Consider the following 20,845-nt stretch of genomic DNA (forward strand, 5'->3'; position numbering starts at 1 on the left):
GACACATTATCATTATTTTTTTAAGAATTTAGTTTTCAAGAATCTTCCCTTTCTTCCTTCTTCCCCTTCCTCGCTTTCTTTCAGCTAAAGAAATGCCCAATCACCATGTAGTTCAAATATAATGCCTTTTATGTTGTATTAAGTAATTTTATATGAATGTTCTCAATAGATAACCTCTTACAAGCAACTGTTATTTTGAGCATTGTGCTTTGAACACCAAAATAGTGTAGTGTGAACCTTTTGAGAAGCACTAGAAGGACAAGAAGAACCAGGAACTTCACACAGGTATCTTTATTCTTCCATGTGGTGGCAGGGAGAACAAGACATTTGTTCTTTGTTATTCAAAGAGCCTTTTAAAAGTCACCTAGGAAATCAAGCACTCTAAGGATCTTCTGATTTCTTTTGGCTTTGGCCAAGAAAATGGAATTATTGAGAAAATCCAACTTTTTATAAAATATTGCTGTTGGAGGGTCTTTTCAGTGGGTTAAATACTATAAAACTGTTGTTTGCTAGACAATCCAGAGGAGGGAGAAAATAAAAATAATTATGAGACAGCAGCATGTTGGTTGGGGTTTGCACAGACTTGATCCCAATGTCAGAACGTGGTCTCAGAGTTTCAGTGTGATGGGGTTGTTTCTCTTATCTTAGGTGACAGATGATATGTTAAGGCAAAAGCAAGGATTCTTTACCTCTCAGGTTTTTGAAACAGTCCAAACACTGTAGTTCTCATGACAATTTCCTTTAACCATGACCTTGCATAATGTGAAGGTCAACTTGCTCCCACTGAGGATTTCTAAACCCATCAGTGGCTGCAGATTTACAGGCACAAGTCTGCTTCTGGCTGCTTTTCTGAATCCTGATCATGGAGTCAGTGTAGGAAGAAGCAAGCAATGCTAGAATTATATAGTCATTGCATGGGTTTGCTTTATAGATGTCTTCTCTTTAGAACATTCCTTTTTCTTGTTTTAAATCCTGGGTCGTTATGCCAGTGGAGGGCATTTCTTAAACAGTTGACAACATTGTGGAGGTGAAGATCTGTTGTAAAATCTGAGGGATGTCCTTGGTATCCATGGCAATGAAAGACCTGCCGGCTGGTAAGGTTTTCTGGAGCCTGCCAGGAGGGGAAGGAAAAGAAAGTTACCATTGCAAATTGAGGATCCCTTTCCATCTTCCTCCCTGGCAAATCATATCCAAGTGGGATTTTAGGAAAGGAAGTTTTTACTTTCTAATACCTTGCTTACTGCCTGCAATTTAACTGGCTGTCACTAAACAATGAAAGGCCTGGAAGAGCAACAGGGAGAGAGAGAGTAAAAGCAATAAACCATAAGGAAGGTCTTTGCAGTAAGAAAACGAGTGGATGTGGAAAGGAAAAAATTTTCTCCTTTTCATGACTGTTATTTTCTGCTATTGTATATTTCCTTAGTAGAACAGAGCCCTAGGGACCCAACTGGAATTAGCTCACCTGGCTTCAGCAAATGTGTTGGCCTCATACTGGACATCTAAATGCTTTGCCTTCTAGAAAACAGGGCTCCAAGAATTTTGCCCAGCCAAATCCTGAGTGGTTTTATTTTCTCTCTACCCTCCTCTCCTTTTTTGGCTCCAACTCACACAAATGTGTAATGCAGTCTGGTTTTTCCAACTGCTGCTTTGATAATACTGAGGTTATATAAGCTTACAGTAATTTTTAAAAATACTAACTTATTACTTGGAACAAAAGAACATTTTTGAAGGTAATAAAACCACAAGATACAATTTTTTTCAAAGGAATGCCTCTTTGCATTGTGGCAATGGAGTCTGGTTTTGGACTGACATTTCATAAAAGTCAGCCATCCTGTGTAGTATCATCCATTTGGCATGCCTGGCAAACCAGAAAATTCTGCAACATATCTTTTGCCAGTGGCTTTGGACCATTTTCCTAGGAAATCACAAGGGTATTATTGTGCTTCCTTAAGTATTCAAACAGGATCTGTTTACTAGAAGACAAAGTAGTAAACATTTCAGCTCAACTAGTGTTTTTATCTGCCTAATACTGGGCTGTGCTGTGAAAAACAGGACTAGAAAAAGCATGGTTTGCTTTCAAGGACAAGGAGGTTCTAGAAGATGCAAAGTGCCAATGCATAAAAGTCAGTTGTATTAAAGTGATGGTGATGACACAATATTGTCTCTTCTTTACCTTCCTCAGTAATTCTGTAGCAAGGTGATGGAAGATGTCAGCATGTAGGATACTAAAACCTTTCCTAGTTCATGGCCTGTGAATCACAGAGCACGACAGGTTAAAGAGGAGAAATAGGAAAGACAGGACCTTTGGGGCTCAGGAAGATTTTTTGTTTAGTTTTGTTTTTTTGTTAGTTTTAGCAGATAAACCTTTACCTGTGTTTTCTGTTTTTTTATAAATATTATATGTAGAGAAATATGAGGTATTTTGGTTTGTCATTCAAAAAGATAAATGTTAAAAGATAAGTACATTTAAGTTATGAAAGTTTACCCAGATCTTTCCTTTCAGATCATCCTCAGTGGTATTTATTGTTTGACCATAAATTTCTTCAGTGAACATTCAGCATATTTAGTGTAGAATATAACTATATATGGTGTCTTAATTAGTTTCCAAGTGTTTCATCTGCTTTGTCTGCCTAGTAACAGTGGACACACACGTGCGCGCTCGCTCGCACACACACACACACACATACACACATATGCAGATACATGTGTATAAATACACACACACATACATAGGCATATATGTGGATACTTACACACACACACATATATATATATACATTTATATCACTTATTAGAGAAGCAAGTATGTGAAGATACATGTATGTATGTCTATATGTCTGTCTGTCTATATATATGTCTACATATAAAATACTTAGACACAAATATACACATTTTGTCTTATGCCAAGAAAACTAACATATTCACTATTTTGAATATGATTTGGACACAAACTGATTAGACTATGCTTGGGACCTTGATACCAAATGTATAAAATATTATCTAACATTAATGAACAAACCAATTTGATAATTAGTTTGTTAGTTTAAACATAATCTGAAAAAACAGTTAATTTAAATTTAAATTTATGATTGCTTCTCTAAACATAAGCTAAAACATCACATCTCCTCAGGTAGACTGCAAACTCTTAAGTGGCATCTCTAGATTGTTTTTCCTATATGACCTTCAGTTCCCCTCATGGTGCTCATTCCACCAGATTGCCTGTGTCAGGCTATTATGGTTTGGATGTGAGGTGTCCCCCCAAAGCTCATGTGTGAGACAATGCAAGAAGGTTCAGAGAAGAAATGGTTGGGTTATAAAAGCCTTAATCCAATCAGTGAATTAATCGCCTACTGGAATTAATTGAGTAGTATCTGGATGCAGGTGGGGTGTGGCTGGAGGAAGTAGGGCATGGGGAAGGGATTGGGGGTATATATTTGTTTCTGGTGAGTGGACTCTCTCTGCTTTCTGATCATGTGAGCTACTCCCTTCTGCCACTCTCTTCTATCATGATGTTCAGCCTCACCTTGAGCTATGGATTGAGACTTCTGAAATCATGAGTCCATTATAATAAACTTTTCCTCCCCTAAAATTGTTTTGGTCAGATCTTTTAGTCATAGCAGCAAAAAAGCTGACTAAAACACAGACACTCATTCTATCTATGCCTGCCTTTTGCAGTGTCCTGAGATGACACTTACCTGGTTGCTTGATCACCCAATGATCCAATAAAAATGGCAAAAGCATTTACTTGAGGGTCACTTGTAAGGATTTGGGCAAATGTGGCAGGTTTTATTCCATATCGTGACAGATTTGCATCACTTAAGACTATGACAAAGTATTCATCAGCCTCTTCTTTGACAATTTCCTTGATAGCATGTTCTGTCCCCATTAACGTGTGGTCTCCACTCATGCAGAACTGAGAGTGGGCATGCATTGTCTGGAGGTAAGAGTCAAAGCAAAAGTTGGGGGTGATAAGCTTCTTTGAACAAACAGGATGGTTTTTCTATTGACTGTGAGAATGCATAAAAGCTAATTTTTACAAGTCAGTAACAGGTTTCTGAGCAAGTTTATTTAACTTGCACATCAGAGTAACAACAGTACACAGTAATATTTGCATTTGGTAGACTTTTGTTAGAAAGAAGGAAATGTTCCAAACTATTACTGTTGACAATTACTTTTAAAATTCAAGCTTCCATTTAAAGTGAGAAGATGTAAGAAAGTATAAGAATTGGTATCACATGGGTGAAAATAAGGAATGGATTAAATTTCCAATAAAGTTATATGTACTTACATCAGTAGCAATGGAGGAAATTTGTTTTAAATCATGACATGCATGTTTTTCTTGCAGATTGAAGTATGTGCAATTAAATTTATTATTAGAAGATACTAAGAAAAGCATAAATTAGTACTCTACAAGGGATCATTCTTTTCCTTCTACTGAACATGTAGCATATATGAGGAGTCACAGGTTACAGAATCCCAATGCAATACTGAAATGTATAATCTCAATCCAATACTGAGTACTCTAAAAATAGCACAGAGTAAATTCAAATTCGGATGATGGAGAAAAGGGTTTGAGGTCTCATGGGTGTTTTCTGTTTATAACTTGAAAGTCTGTGAAACAGAACATCATTTTCTTTCTAATATCTACTGCTTCTTCAGTGAATCTTTTTATATAGTCTTTAGCTAATCACATAGAAATTTTCACAGTATAGAGATAACAACATATTTACCTTTAGAATTTCTAGTCTTTGTTTGTTGTTCTTGGGGATTTTGTTAATTGAAACTAGTGCAATATTGTAGTCATCTCCAGAGTGTCCAGCGATGTCATACTATGCAAAGAATCAGAGAGTTAGAAAACATTGTCCACTAGAGAATTATCACTGAGCCTCTGCATTTCTATCTCTTTGGAATCTGATGGTCCAAAGTTGCTCAATATTTGGCCATTAAGAAATGCACAGAAGCAGATGTGTATTTATCAACAGTTGAAATGCAGACAGATCCTCATTTTGGATCCACCTTCTTTTGTGATCTTTGCTTTCTGGAGGAGGTGGAAAGTATGATGAGGGCTTCAGGGACTACCCTGAATTCCATTCATAACTTTCAGGGAGAATTTTTTTTTCCAATCACACACACACATAGAAACAATGATGGGCAGAATTCTAAGGTGGTCCTCAAGATCCCATGCCCCAGTGCACCTGTTCTTTATAAGCTTCTTCCTGTAAGCAGGGCAGGATATTGAAGTAGGATGGGGAGTTACTCTTGATAATGTTAACTTAATGGCAAAATGAACTTTCAGATATAATTAAGTTTACTTGGTTTGAGTTAATTGAAAGGGAGGTAATAAGGGCCTAATCAAATCACTTGAACTATTGATTTATTGTTTGTTTGTCTATTATATCCTCTTTTTATTGGTGGGATGCTGAGAGTAGAAAACTGATATGTAAATTGTACATTTACTCCTGAAATTTTTTTAAGCAAATGTAATTTTAGTTTTTGAGCTAAAAATCACAGATCCAAAAATGTGATTTTTTTGTATTTCTTTTTTCCTCATTTTAATAGGTTGATTATAGTTGGACATATTGATAGGATATGTTGTTACATATTTGCACATAATATGACAACACAATTGTGCCAATATCACTCCCCACTACGTCCCACCTCCCTCCCTACCTCTCACTCATTAGTCTCATTCCTTTACTACTCTCCATTTGGTTTTTAGGAGACCAATCCCACCTTTATTTTCCTTTTTCCTCTCTAGCTTCCACATATGAGAAAAAAAAATGTGGCTCTCAGTCTTTTAAGTTTATTTAACTTAACACAATGGTTATTAACACGAATTTATTTAACTAAACATTAAATAAGTTTATTTAACTTAACATGATGGTTTCTAATTCCATCCATTTTTCTGGAGATTACACAATTTCCTCTTTCTTTATGGCTGAATAAAACTCCATTGTGTAAAAATACCACATTTTCTTTATCCATTCATCATTGATGGACACCTAGGCTGGTTCCATAGCTTATATTGTGACATGTGCTGCTACAAACATGAGTATGCATATATCACTGCAAGACTTTAATTCTTCAGGAAAAATAACAAGAAGTGGTATAGCTGGGTCATATGGTGATTCCATCCCTAGTCTTGAGGAACCTCCATACTGATTTCCATAGGGGTTGTAAATTCAATGCTATCCCATTTATTAACTCCTGGCATTATTTTCTGAGCTTTAGAGGTTCTATTAAGAAAGTCATTGCCTATGACCCTATATTTTCTTTTAGGAGTTGCAGAATTTTCATCTAATTCATAGGTATTTGATCCATAAAGAGTTAATTTTTTTGTGCAGGGTCAGAGATAAGGGTCTAGTTCAATGTTTTTACATATGGATAACCAATTTTCCTGGGACCATTTATTGAAAAAGGTTGTCCTTTCTCCAATGTGTGATTTTTGGCACCTTTGTCAAGGACCAGATGACTAAAGTTGTATGGTGCCATGACCAGCACAGCAACAACAAAGGATCTCGAGGAGGGGTGATAGGAGACTAAGAAAAACACAGAGACAAAGTAAAACAGACATTTTTAAGCAAAGCTGGGGCCAGGTGGGACACTGTTCTTAGAGGGAGGAACAATGACCCACAATGAGTTTGGCAAGTTTATTATATAGGGTCTCATAATCAGGAAGTTCAACTACAGAAGCTTTGTACATTTTTCAAGACTTGTGAGTTATCAAGAGGCTTCTTTGTGCACTAAAAAATTATAAAGCTAGAAACATTTGGAGCTATACTGTTTTTATGGTGTTAAGCACATACTGTGGCTATCCTGCTGTACCCAGGAAACCCACTGTACTGGAACATTTGATAACTACTGATGTCAGAGCCCAGTGTCAAGGCTTTTAATACATCCTGCCTTTGACAAGGAATGTTTTCTCAGGCTTGGCTTTTGCCTACCCTGCAGGATCAGCCAATGGGCTCATTTGTTCTATAGTTTGGATTTCTCTCTGTGTCTTTTCTCTGCACCATTGTCTATATGTCTGTTTTTATGCCGGTCCCATGCAGTTTTTTGTTACTCTAATTCTGTACTATAATTTGAAGGTAGATATTGTGATACCTTTAGCCTCAATTTTTGGGGCTTTGAATTGATTTTGCTCTTCTGAGTTTTTTATTATTCCAAATGAATTTTTGAACTTTTTTTTTCTAGTTCTGTGAAGAATATCAATGGCGTTTTCATGGGGACTGCACTGAATCTGTATATTGCTTTTGGTAGCATGGTTATTTTGACAATATTAATTCTGCCTATCCATGAACATGGGAGGTTTTTCATCTTGAGGTCATCTTCATTTTCTTTCTTCAGTATTCTATAGTTTTGTTGTAAAAGTCTTTCACTTCCTTGATTAGATTTACCCCTAGGTAAATTTGCAATTTTTTTGAGACTATTGTGAATGGAATTTTGTCTTTTTGATTTCATTCTCAGTAGATTTGTTGTTGTTATATAGGAAAGCTATTGATTTTTGTATGTAGATTTTGTAACCTGCTACTTTGCCAAATTTGTTGATTAGCTCTACCAGTGTTTTTGTGGAGTTCCTTGGATCTTCTATGTATAGGATCATACAATTTACAAAGAGTGATAATGTGATTTCTTCCTTTCCTATTTTTTTCCAATTTTACTTCCTTTTTTAAAAATTTCCTTCTCTTAACTAATTGCTCTGACTAGAATTTCTACTTTGACTTGTCACAGATTTTAAAGGAAATGCTTTCAGTTTTTCCCCATTTACTATGAGGTTGGCTTTGGGATTTTCACATATAGCCTTTATGATGTTGAGGTAGGTTTTTTCTATCCCTAGTTTTTCCAGTGCTTTTATAATAAATGGGTTCTTTACTGCATCTATTGATATTACAGTGATTTTTGCCCTTAATTCTATTTATGTGATGAATTAAGCATAATTGCTAATATATGATTAAGTTCATCAGGGATATTGGTCTGTAGTTTTCTCTCCTTCATACAGCCTTATGTGTTTGGGGTATAAATGTGATACTGGCTTTATAGAATTGATTTGGAAGTATCTATCACTTTCTATTTCATGGAATAATTTGAGAAGAATTGGCATTGGTTTTTCTATAAAATTTTGGTAGAATTCTGTTCCAGAATAATTCTGGTCCTATGCTTTTCTTTGTTGGAATGCTTTTTTTATTACTGCTTGTATTTCATTACAAGTTATTGGTCTGTTTAGGTTTTCTATGTCCTCTTGATTCCATTTTAGAGATCATATTTGTCCAGAAATGTATCTACTTCTTCTAGGTTTTACAGTTTATTGGAATGCAAGTTTTTAAAAATAGTCCCTAATGATTTGCTGGATTTCTGAGATGCCTGTGGTGATTTCTCCTTTTCTTCTCTAATTTTGTTAATTTGGGTTTTCTCTCTTCTTGTTTTGGTTAGTTTGGCTAAAGGTTTATCAATCCTGTTTATCTTTTCAAAGAATCAACTTTTTGTCATCGATCCTTTGCATTGTGTTTTATTCTCAAATTCATTGATTTTAGCTCTGATCTTAATAACTTCCTTCCTTTTACTGGTTTTTGAATTGGTTTGTTTTTCTTTTTCAAAAGCCTTGAGATGCATCATTAGGTTGTTTATTTGGGATGTTTCTGATTTTCTTATGTAGACACTCATAGTTATAAACTTTTCTTTTAGAACTGTTTTCATAGTGTCCCAGAGATTTTGGTGTGTTGTATCACTATTCTCACTTGAATCTAATAATTTGTAATTTTTCCCCTGATTTCTTCCATAGTCATTTCATCATTCCAAAGAGTATTGTTCATACTCCATGTGATTATATAGGGTATTGTTGTGTTGATTTTTCATTTCATTTTATTTTGATCTGATAAGATGCAAAGAACTACTGCATTTTTTTTTTGTATTTTTTAAGTGTTGCCTAAAATGTATGTTTTGGAGAAGGTTCCATGAGTGTGTATTCAGCTATTGTTGGATGAAATACTCTAAATATGTCTTTTAGGTTCATTTGAACCTAATTTTTTTCAGGTCCAAAGAATCTTTTGGATGACCACTCTAATCATGAGAGATGTTTCAAAATCACCCAGCATTAGTGCACTGAGGTCTATCTGGGGCTTCATTTGATTAGCATTTTTTATGTAATTAATTGCAGCCATATTTGGGGCATAAATGTTTATTGTTGTTTTATCTTCTTATTTGGATTTCTCCCTGTACCAATATGAAGTGACTTTCTTTGTCTCTTCTGATTAATTTCAGTTTGAAGTCTGCTTTGTCAGATATGAGAGTGGTTACTCATGTTTGTTTTGGGGCCCCACTGGAAGGGTGTATCAATTTCCATCCTTTTGGCTTGTGTTTCTCTTTGCCTGTATGTTGTGTCTATTGCTAATAACACAAAGTTGGGTCTTGTTTTTCAATCTATTCTTCCAGCCTGTCTTTTAATTGAAGAGTTGAGACCATTTATATTCCATGTTATTACAGAGAGATGTTTATAATTTCCTTCCATTTTGGTTTGTTCATCACACTTAATTTGGTCCTCTTTCTCATTTGCTTAGCTACTCTTCAAATGAGATTTGTTGTTTTGTGTGTTCTGAGGTTGGTTTTTGATTTTTTTTCCTGTATGGAATATTTCTTTAAGTTCTGTAGTACTGGTTTGGTATTCATGAATTCTTGTAGTTTCTGAATATCTTGGAAGGCTTTTATTTCGTCTTCAATTTTGAATGATAGTTTTGCTGAATACAGCAGTCTTGGTTGATAGTGATTTTCTTTCAGGACCTGGAACACACCATTCCCAGCCCTATTGCCTTGTAGAGTTTGTACTGAGAAATCTGAAGTGATTCTTATTGGCCTGCCTCTAAATGTGACCTGAAATTTGTCTCTTGAGGCTTTAAAAATTCTATCCTTATTCTTTATGTTAGGTACTTTAATTTTAATGTGCTGTGGAGAGGTTCTTTTTTGATGTTTTCTATTTGGGGTTCTGAATGTTTCCTGTATATGAATGTCCATCTCCTTGTGAAGGCTTGGAAATTTTTCTGTTATTATTTCCCTGTAGGTGTTATCCATTCAATTAGGCCACAATTCACAACCCTCCTCAATTTCAGTGATTCTTAAATTTGGATTCTTCATGAGTCCCAGAATTCTTGTATATTCTAATCATGGTTACTTATTTTTATGTTCCTTTACTACTGTCTGAATTTCAAGGCAGGCTACTTTGTTCTCCAGGTATGAGATTCTGTCTTTAGCATGGTCTACACTATTAGACAGACTTTCAACTGAACATTTTATTTTATTTTTTGTCTTTCATTTCTAAGGTTTCTGTTTGGTTCTTTTTCAATATTTCTATCTCCTTATTGAATTCCTCATTCATATTCTGTGAAGTGACATCAGAAGTCCTGGCTTTTCATGGTCCAGCTATGACACTGGGCAAAGCACTCAACCTTTTTGAATCTTTCTCATCTGTAAAAGAGAGGTTGATGAAGATAATTTCCAAGGTCATTCCTGCCCTCAAGGTTCTATATTCAATAGTATACCCAAGAAATGGAATGAAAAGCTGCTCCTCTTAGTTTTAAGAATATGTAGGCCTTGTTTTCACCTATCAAAGAAGGAGTGAATCATCTAACTGAACTAAGGATCTATGACACATCTTCCAAAAAGAAAGCCCTCAGAAGCTATAATCCAGCATTTGTCCTGGAATAGTGGTTTTCTAACACCTCTGACCTTTAATATATTTTTTTAAGCAGTAAAGTCCTTTCTACAAATGAAGTATTTCAGAAAAGTCCACTTTATCAAACATCATGGGGCTGGGGTTGTGGCTCTGCAGTAGAGCACTTGCCTAGCACGTGCGAGGCCCTGGGTTCAATCCTCAGCACCACATAAAAATAAATAAATAAAGGTATTGTGTCCAACTATAACTAAAAAAATAAATATTAAAAAAACAACATGTTCTACCAATATAAGTGGAATGCTTTTAGCTGTACTGAGATGAAGCAGACAGGGTGAAATCATGAGGAACCAATTAAAAATGAAGATAAAAGAAAAAGAAATAACTTGACTAAAATAAAATGGTTCATATAAGCATTACTATTCTACCTTTCACTGTAGTCTCTAAGTGTTCTAGGAATGTTAAAAATTATGCTCATTATAAGCAAATAATGTTGCTCTTGTCTTAGATGACCTACTGTGAACACTATGCCTGGGAATAATCAAATTTTGTTGGTAGAACAATTATGAAAAACTTTAAAACTCTGAATGCTTTGGAAATGTGTCCTGCCACTGAATTACCAATTACCTTTCCTACTCAGTAATTTTGGCTCTAGGCTCACTGTGGTTTGGCATGTGTCATGATAATGTGGGGGAGTAAAACATGGAGAGAGACTCTAAACAAGGCCACTGAAGTTTGATAGTAATGATCTACAGCTCAGCTGGCTGAGACCACTACACAGAAAACAGCAAGTGCCAAGAGAGACAGGAAGACTCTAGACCACCACACCAGGACACAGGCTTCTGAAGGTTTCAAAGCAAATACACTTTACTGCTGAAGGATAAATTTGGGAAGACATTAAGAACCATCTGGAACTGGGGGTGGGGAATCTCAGATCACAAATCTGAATTCCTAAAGATAAGACATTTGATGCAATTCTGGTCTGAAGAATACAAAATTTTCATTAGGAGCTCCTCAAGTAATCATTGGTTCATACATTATTTTATGTTTTCTAAGTAAATTAGTCCTTCCTAGTTCTTATACCTCTTTGCAAATGAGAAAATGGAAGTACAGAGAGATTAAATGATTTGAATATGATCAACATAACCATACAAACCACAGGGCATGCAATGGAACCACGTGAGTATACCACTGAATATCTCTGAGAAGTGACCAAAACCCCACTAATAGTGGTCATCATTAGACAAGGAATTTCAGAACTGAGAGGGGTGGACAGAGATTTATTCTTCACTCTATCTTCTTTTGTTCCTTTTACATTTTATACCCCTTACTTAAATCCCTAAACATTTAGTTATATAAAACTCTCACAGAATATAGTAGTTCCAACCCATCTCTTTCCTCTCCTCTACAAAGGAGGCCACAGGAGGCTTAGCAGAGACTGAGTGGCCTGTGGCCACTAGAATCTCAGATATGTGTTGGGGGGGGGGTAGAAAGATAGCAAAAAGTCTCCAATGTGACAATGTGTAGGGAAGGTCTGTAAGGAGCTCTGGAAAAATTTAAAAATCCATAGGTTTTTAAACATTAGGTGTGATAAAGCTATTTATGCTACTAAGATGGATTTTTAGAAATCCACTGGTCACCTGTGGTCCCAGTGATATAGGAAATCAAACTCTACTATATACTAGAAAGGATCTGAAATACTTTTAAATAAAAATTTTTAAAAATATTTTCCTTTGACCTACAAAACATGAAAAAGTAATAAATTAAAAAAAATGAAGACAAACTTATATCTGAGGTGAGGGAAGGTCAAGGGAAAGAAAAAGCTAAATACATGTTTTTAAGACATAAGACAAAATAAAATTGTCATAATGGGTCTTTGACTTTGGCGCCACGCTTCCTGGCAAACTAGGACAAAGTGAGAATCTTGAATAGTTCCATGGTTTTCAATACTCACAAGGGGATACCGATTCTAGTTCTTCAAGGGAAACATAACTACTCCTCATGGTGAAAATTTAGTAACCCACAGCATTCACTGTCTAAAGCTGCCCTTTCCCCAGCAGTCAATCCTAAAATGAATTTCTCTTGCAGAACTTGATTCATATAAGGGACCCTGGGAGATTCAATGGATAGTCAGCTTAATAATAAGCTCAAAGTAAATGGCCTGCTTCTTGCTGTGTGAGGCATAACACAGAGCCATAACCCAGGTAGCAACCAGAGATGCTGGTGGGATGTCAAGCTAAACAGTGAATGAACTAATACTACTTGTTTCTTAGGACAGGTATGACCCAGAATAAGGTCTAGAGTATCTATGAATAGACTCTGTGTCCTTTACATGTCCCACATACACCATTTCTCTCCACTGAACTTTTGATAATAATTGCATGGCTTGTGATAACCATGGTAACACAATTTTATTTGCTCTGAAAGGGCCAGAGGAGCAGGTGCTCTCTGCGGTTGATTAAGAGCAGACGAGTAGGCTTCTGTCAGGGGATAACACAGCAGTACTGGGGAAATCTAGTCTCTACTCTCAAACCTCTGAAATGGAGGGTGTGCATCAAACTCTGCAAGAGCAAAATAGAAATAGCTTAAATGGGAGGCTGCTTTTCTGCCAGGGTGGTCATTTTCATTGTCAGCTGGGGAGACATTCATTTCTGTAGAATCATTGCCCATGTGCAAAGGGACAGTGATGCTGAGAACAGCACGCTCTGGGGGTGAGCTCAAACCTTGGAAGGCTGTCTGTCTGGTGACTGGGCAACGGTGTGTGAGTATTATTGTTACAAGGGCAACAGACTCTGGTGCTTCTAAGTAGCTGTTCCTTTTTCTGAACCTTATGGTTAGTGTCACATAATGGTAGAGTTTCTTCAGTAGTAACCAGATGGAATCAGTCCTTTAAATTATGATATTATTAGAGCAGATGAAGCAAATGTCTTATTTTCTCTGCACTGGCAAATGAGCCAAGTGAGCTGGTAAGAGAATAGAGATTTCTGTCTGCTTGGGAATGAAGTCTCCAAGCACCTATCATCATCATGCCATAACTCAGGGCTCACTCTGTGCAGATGTGGTCAAGGATGAATCTCATCATCCTTAGATCATGCCATTACCTTGAATTTCTCCTCATAGTTCTCAAAAGCTTCCATGACCATACACACGGCCTCCATTGAGCGCTCAAGCCGGCCATCCACTCCATTGAAGCGATACATGCTGCCAGACACATCTACCACCAGGCGCAGACGCTTGGGTTTCTCTTGTGGGCTCCCCAGCTGAGGGAGGGAATGACAGAAAGAGCTTGTGAACTACAATGTCATCAATTGCTGCAGTCCTGAGGAGCTCACACAGGCACCAGAGTGCTAGTCATGAGGTGGGCAGATCAGCTGCAGACTTGACCCTGTAAAAGGTTGACCAGGCTGGTGAAAGATGCCTGTAGATTGAATTTCAGTAATTGAAATTGCATAAGGAAGCTAGGATCATATTAAAAAGATTTTCCTTTGGAATAGAGCCCTTGCAAGGCCCAATCTAGTCTAGTAAAGTTGCCTTTTGGAGACTGGTGCCTTAAAATAATTTGGAAAGATACAAATCCTAACATGTCATTTTCTCTCCATGCCTCGAAGTCAGTAATTCTAGCAGGAGTCTGTTATTTTGGAGGGAAGCCAACATCAATTTTATTTGTATCTGTTATGCAGTCAGTTGAAAACCATTTCCCATGTAGGTTGCAAGAAATACTAGATTTTTAAAACAAGGGTATGGGAGAGGGAGTCTGGCAAACAATCTAAGGAAAATTTTTTTAAATGATTTTTGTCCTTAGCAAGCTTTCAAAATTTCCTTGGAGTTAGTGAACTAGTGTTTTTTTTTTCTTTTCTTTTCTTGGCAGTTTAAAGCATGAAAGTGTCTTTAAGCTGATGTATAGAAGCAACTATCAATTAAATGTGAAACCTGAGAGACTCAGTTTGATTGTGGACAATTTTGGCCAATGTGCAGAATTCTGAAAAATCTTGTCAGTTTTACAGAAAGAAAGAAAGAAAGAAAGAAAGAGAGAGAGAGAGAGAGAGAGAGAGAGAGAGAGAGAGAGAGAGAGAGAAAGAGAGAGAGAGAGAGAGAGAGAGAGAGAAACATGAAGGAAGAAAAATTCCAAGTTATTTTGTTACTGTAAACTTTCTGACATGCATAAACACTAACGGTAGAGCCAGAAATTTCAAAACATGCTCTGGGTATTAGAGGATAATGGTTTGGAGCCAATTCAATATATTTCTTCAAAACTTTTGAGTGTGTCCAAATGAATAATCGTGCCACACAGGCTTTCATGACTGCTCACAATTTCATATATATCCAACCACATTTGTTGACCACAATGAGTCAGTAAAGAACACAGTTGTTGACTCATCCCAGTGACACAGAAATAAGAACTCCCCAAATTACCACCAGATCCTCTCTGAGAACACATTTAAGTAGATGGACTCTCCCTGCTCTCTCCAGGCACTGCTCCCCCAGCTCTCAGTGGGAACTTGGCAGTTCTGGTTATGTAGGGTTATAGGAAATCAAGAGACCTAATATTTCACTGTGTTGCCATTATATGGCAAAGTTTTCAAAACTATGGCTAACTGAAACTTGAATTAACACATTGAGAGTTAAAGGAGAATTCCTTATTTCCTAAAATTTTCTTAAATCCCATGATGGACACAGATCTTTAAAGGTACAGAATAGTAGAAAACCACCAAGATGGCTCTATTGCTCTCACTTGAGGAATACTCTAGGATTCAGAGACAACAGGGTGCCCTCAGTTTCCCTTCCAGGGCACCTGCTCCGTGTCCCAGGAGTGGGATGGGCCACATGGGCAGCTCTCTTGGCTACTGGCTTCCAGAGGTTTCTGCCAATGGGAGGCACTGTCAGATCAAAGTGAGAGGCTGGGGGGTTGTTACCTCAGCTTTTTCTCTGCTGTTGCCCAGGGGTCGGCTCTACCTCTACCAAAGGCCACAGCTCCATGAACTACCTTCTCCAGATTCCAGAACTGTTCTCCTGCTCTGTGTGTTAGATTTCAGGGCAGAGTCAGATCCCTGCTGATGTCAGCCTGGGTTACCACAGTGAATCTTTTGGCTTTCATAAATCTACTCTTATCTTTGTAAATACTCTCTAAATTCTTCTGTATTCACTGCTACTTAAATTACCCAGTATGAGTGTGCCTTGTGTTTCTTGCTGAGACCTTAACAGGTACAATAAATAGTATAATATATTTTTTCTTCTTCTCCTTCTCCTTCTTCTTCTATAATGATTTCCTTGGTTGCCACATTCAGAGTTTATGATGTTTTGACACACAACTCAAGAAAGTGAGTTTCTAGAAACAAGGCCAAACTAAGCAAGTCTGATGCTACCAGTCCTCCACTACTTACTTGTGGCTCCAGCTCACCCCGACGTTTGTAGATGGTTTTTTCTCCAGTCAGCCCATCAATGATCTTGGCATCATCTAGTTCTCCAGTAGCTTGGTGTTTTAGCCACTGCCTTTCTTTACCTTTAGCCTAGGACACACAAACACATATACATAAGTCTTTATTTTTAACGAGATCTGCAGGATCTTTGACATACTTTCTGCATGAATAACAGGAAACACACCAGGGAACTTTTCAATACATGATGTTTCTGCATAAACACAACTGCAGAAATGGACTGCTTTCTGCTCTGCTGACAAAGAAATGCAATTTATGTATATTTTGTTAGTTTTAATTGTTTTAACATATGGAACACTTGAAGGGCATACGGACAGGAAGACAGTATGAAAATGACCCCCTGAAGAAAGTTCTATATCTGGAAAGGTAATGATGATGCATTTCCTATGGGTTTTCTGTCTCTGTTCTTCTAGAAAATTTATTAGGTACCAAAATAATCAGCTTGAACTTGTTGACATTGTCAGAAAGCCCAGAGAGAATGTGATCTTCAGAAGTCTTCCTTTTGGAAAGAAATTTGCTACTCAAGTTCTCCGTGTCTTATTGTGTACATGGAAACAGCTGGAAACAACAGTATGTGAACATTTTGTACCCCACACGTTTCTGATTTTCTATATTCTGAAATTTTCTGAATTATTTTTTAAGGTATTTTCACATAACATTTTGCCAAAACACAACTAGATCAGGTGATAGTTAAATGATAAAGAATTGTAATATCCCAATAAAGGCATGTGTTTATTGCAGCCCATGAGTATATTTACCATAAGAAGGGGGAAGAATAGTTGAAATGTTTTAATGCATGTAAACAAGATTATAGGATGTATTTCATTTCTAGAAACACCAAAATATGAGAGGAGAGTGGACTTATAGTTAGAATTTCAGCATTTTAAAATTCCTCCATGGTAAAATGATGGGGTTTAAATTTAATTTTATAATAATTATGATCTGCATTTAAAAATCACAAAAATTACTTACTGGGTAGCCTTTACAACAGTGAAATCATCACTGGTTAATAAAAGCATGTAGCAGCTAGGAGGACTGGGAAGGGCGTGATCAGGGCATTGCTTTGTCAAAATATTTATGAAACTTAGTAAACCAATGTTTGATGATAACAATGGCACATGTGTTACCAAACATGTTATATAATTTTATTCTGATACTAATTCTGTATTGCTCTTAAAGCCAGCTCAAAAATTAACTTCCATGCCATTTCGATGGTGGCTGACCACTGTGACCATGTTTTCTTTTACTTTCTTAACTGCTTATTTTTCCATTTGACAATCCTGTGAGAGTCTGTCTTCATCTATGAGAGGCATTAGAAGACTGAGCTCTGCAGCTTGGTACCTCCAAGAGTATTAGAATGTCACATTGAAAGGTACCTAAATGGTCATCCATTGTGTTGTTTCCAAGCATAAATCATCCTGGCAGTCTGAGGGATTACCTACTCTTGATTCCAGGAATGACAAAAAAGAGGAGACAGGAGTTAAGTCCCAATTTTTGGTACGGGGAGGATGGCACTATGCAATCAAGGTTGTCTTGTCTGATTATTGAAATAGTGGAAAGTATTCTGGAAGTCTGTGCTTACTCGATCCTTCTACCACCTGTAACTCTGTATCAAGTTTTATATGACAGCAGCTTTGCTCCAATATGCCCCATTTCCCTGTGAGATCATGGGGTTCTTATGAAGAATATACAACTGGGAAAGATACATTTCTAAGATATACCTGGTACAGTGGGGTTCCAGGACCTGCCCACCAAAATTAAAATCTTATGCTGGTGACCTAGGGGTTTCCATTTATTTACATTAATACATCTACATTAAATATGGTAATTTTAATAAAGGGTTAGAATCTAAAAAACTGTTAAAACTCAACAGTAAAAAAAAGTTTTAAAAATGGGCAAAAGACTTGAGAAGGCGCGTCATTAAAATAGTCACATTGGCCGGCCGTGGTGAGCACATGCCTGTAATTCAGGGGCTTGGAAGGCTGAAATAGGAGGATCATGAGTTCAAAGCCAGCCTCAACAACTTTGCAAGGCTCTAAGCAACTTAGTGAGAACCTGTCTCAAAATAAAAAATATTTAAAAAGGGCTGGCAATATGGCTTAGGTTCATCTCCCTTGGGTCTAATCCCCAGTACCTGCCAAAACAAAACCAGATTGATGGTAAATAATCATATGAAAATATCTTAAACATATGTTAATATATGTAACATATGGAACATCAAAATAAAACAACTATGAGATATCACTCCAAACGTATTAGAATGATCAGAACCCCAAACTCTGAGAACAACAAATGTTGTTAAGGATGCAGAGTCTCTCACTGTGCATGGGAATGAAAAATGGTGTTTCCACATGGGAAGAGAGCTTGGCCGCTTCTTCTGAAACTAAACATATTCTTACCGCACCATCCACCAATTGCATGCCTTACTATTTACACAAATGAGTTGAAAACTTCTGTCTACATAAAACTCTGCCGTGATATTTATGGCAATTTTATGTATAACTGCCAAAATTTGGAAGCAACTAAAATGTTTTTCAATAGGTAATGGATAAATTAAATTGTTGGTACATCCAGACAATAGAATACTATTCAGTCCTAAAAAATGAACTAGCAAATCTATTTATAAAGATCCCACTGTAATATAGTGATCTGAAGTAGTTTGTTATTTTAGACATTCTTGTATGTGACTAACTCATCCTAGGGAATTTATCATTTACCACAAGAAGTTTTTATTCGATTTTCTTTAGTACATTTGTGAGAAAGAAATCCTACTGGTCAGCTCTAGTCCTTGGTATTCAAGGTTAATTTATTATGAGGCAGGTCTTCTAGACCACAAAATGAACAAATGTTAACTCCTGTGTGAGCTTTGTGAAGTCTTGACTTAGTGATTTCAATTCCTAACCAGCATTATAGGGTGCAGAAATTGCAGTAATAGATTCACAGCACAAGAAGGGAATTATAGGTGACATGGAGCTGGGATGCTGAGGGGAAATGGCAGAGTGATGAGGAGAAACAAAGCCATCACCCAGTGGAGTTTATGTAATAGTTCAACAGCACCGTGGAATTCTTCTTTTAGTATTCATGTTAATAATACTTTATAAAAATGACAGAAGGGGCTCCTATTTAGGACATATGTTCCTATTACTTTCCTTGGTAAAGGGGTTACTGTATTGAAAATATTTTACTCTTAGAATATTATATTTTTGCAGCACGAGTGAAAGGGAGGGATATGCTTTTTCCAGTAATATGCTAGTTTTTCTTGCCCTTCCTCCTTCCTTCCCTCCCTGCACCTTCCTCTTCCTCTTTCCCTTCTTCTTTAGTCAAATTCCTGTATGATATGCTAATAATAAAGTACAGAAATCGTAAGTGCAGATCTTAACGAACTGTTGTGCTGTGAAAATACCATTTAACTACCTATACCTCTGAAGTCTCTCAGGGCCCTGTCCTGGATTTTACTCTTTGCAAAGGTAACACTTATTCTGATCTCTAGTAGCACTGAATAGGTTTGTCTGATTTTGAACTTAATAAAAATGGAGTCAAAGAACATACACTCTTGTCTCTGGCTTCTTTGCTCAATAATATCCCATGGATATTGGGATATTGTTGTATCTTGTGGTACTGTATTCTCTCTCATAGGTTTAACGTTATTACATTATATGACTTGCACAATTTATTATATTTATAATTCCATCTATAATCCTGCTGTATTCATTTTGGGACTATTTTGAATAATGCAACCATAAATGTTCTTGAATGTGTTTTCTAGAGAAGATACATGTGCATTTCTGGTTGTGGGAAAGCTCTGAGTCACAAGACTGGATATATTCACCTTTAGTAGATATTGCTACTCAGTTTTCTAAGGTGGTTTGTCTAATTAACATTAGCACGAGCAGTGTATGAGGGTTGCATTTGCATATTCTCACCAACATTGATATTAATAGTTTTAATTTTTTTCAGCCATCCTGGTTGGTATGCAGTAAACTCCCTTTATTTTAATATTTATTTGCAGCAAATGAATTACTTTGGATCATGCTTGTTACTGACACTTTCAGGATCAAGAATCAGTAGCTTTTGTTTTTGAGAAGTGAAAGCATGTTTCGGTCTTTTGATCCAGAGATACTGGGCACAAAAATATTTTTCTAACAGTAGCACTGTTATATAGTTCTCAGGTTTATAATTTGCAGATAAATTAGGGGAAAATTTATTTTTTATCCTCTAGCCCATCAACCAATACTTGGAAACTCAAAACAGGAAAAAGCCTGTCAGAATGGATGCCTTTGGGGACCATGGACTGGAGGGGGAGTTCTTTAAAAAGTTGTTGAAGTCTGAATAGAAATATTTATTATTTTCAGAGCTGGGGGCTGTGGCTCAGTGGCAGAACACTTGCCTAACATGTGTGAGGCACTGGGTTGGATCCTTAACACTGAAAAAAAAATAATCATTTTTTAAAAAGAAATATTTATTATTTTCAATGTGTTTGCAAAGTCTTCTGTATTTTATTGTATTCACTGAAATACTTCTAGAAATACTAAATACACACTCTATTTAGTTTTTAGTATTTTTAGTTTGTTCTTTTTAGATCACACTGAATTTAAATATATACTTTTACTTACAACAGGAGTCATACATTTTTTTATTACATAGTCCTAGTGAATAAAGCAAAGTTTCTTTGTAAAAGTGTCTATTTGTTTTGTATTAATTTTATTTATTTTTTAAAAAATATTTATTTTTTAGTTCTAGGTGGACACAA

General features: G+C 36.5%; 1 protein-coding gene across 1 annotated transcript in view; it reads right to left on the reverse strand.

Moving 5' to 3' along the window:
* Window positions 1–276: 276 nt before the first annotated feature.
* Window positions 277–20,845, reverse strand: part of LOC144253298 (von Willebrand factor A domain-containing protein 8-like) — a 57,062-nt gene continuing 36,493 nt past the window's right edge. The window contains exons 5-9 of the mRNA XM_077795199.1: window positions 16,042–16,167; window positions 13,762–13,920; window positions 4,731–4,829; window positions 3,696–3,934; window positions 277–1,111 (exon numbers count right to left, since the gene is read on the reverse strand). Of these exons, the coding sequence (XP_077651325.1) occupies window positions 1,003–1,111; window positions 3,696–3,934; window positions 4,731–4,829; window positions 13,762–13,920; window positions 16,042–16,167 (732 nt within the window). The 3' untranslated portion in view covers window positions 277–1,002. The remainder of the gene's footprint in view (window positions 1,112–3,695; window positions 3,935–4,730; window positions 4,830–13,761; window positions 13,921–16,041; window positions 16,168–20,845) is intronic.

This window comes from Urocitellus parryii, chromosome 2, assembly GCF_045843805.1.
Source record: "Urocitellus parryii isolate mUroPar1 chromosome 2, mUroPar1.hap1, whole genome shotgun sequence".
NCBI classification, from domain to species: domain Eukaryota; kingdom Metazoa; phylum Chordata; class Mammalia; order Rodentia; family Sciuridae; genus Urocitellus; species Urocitellus parryii.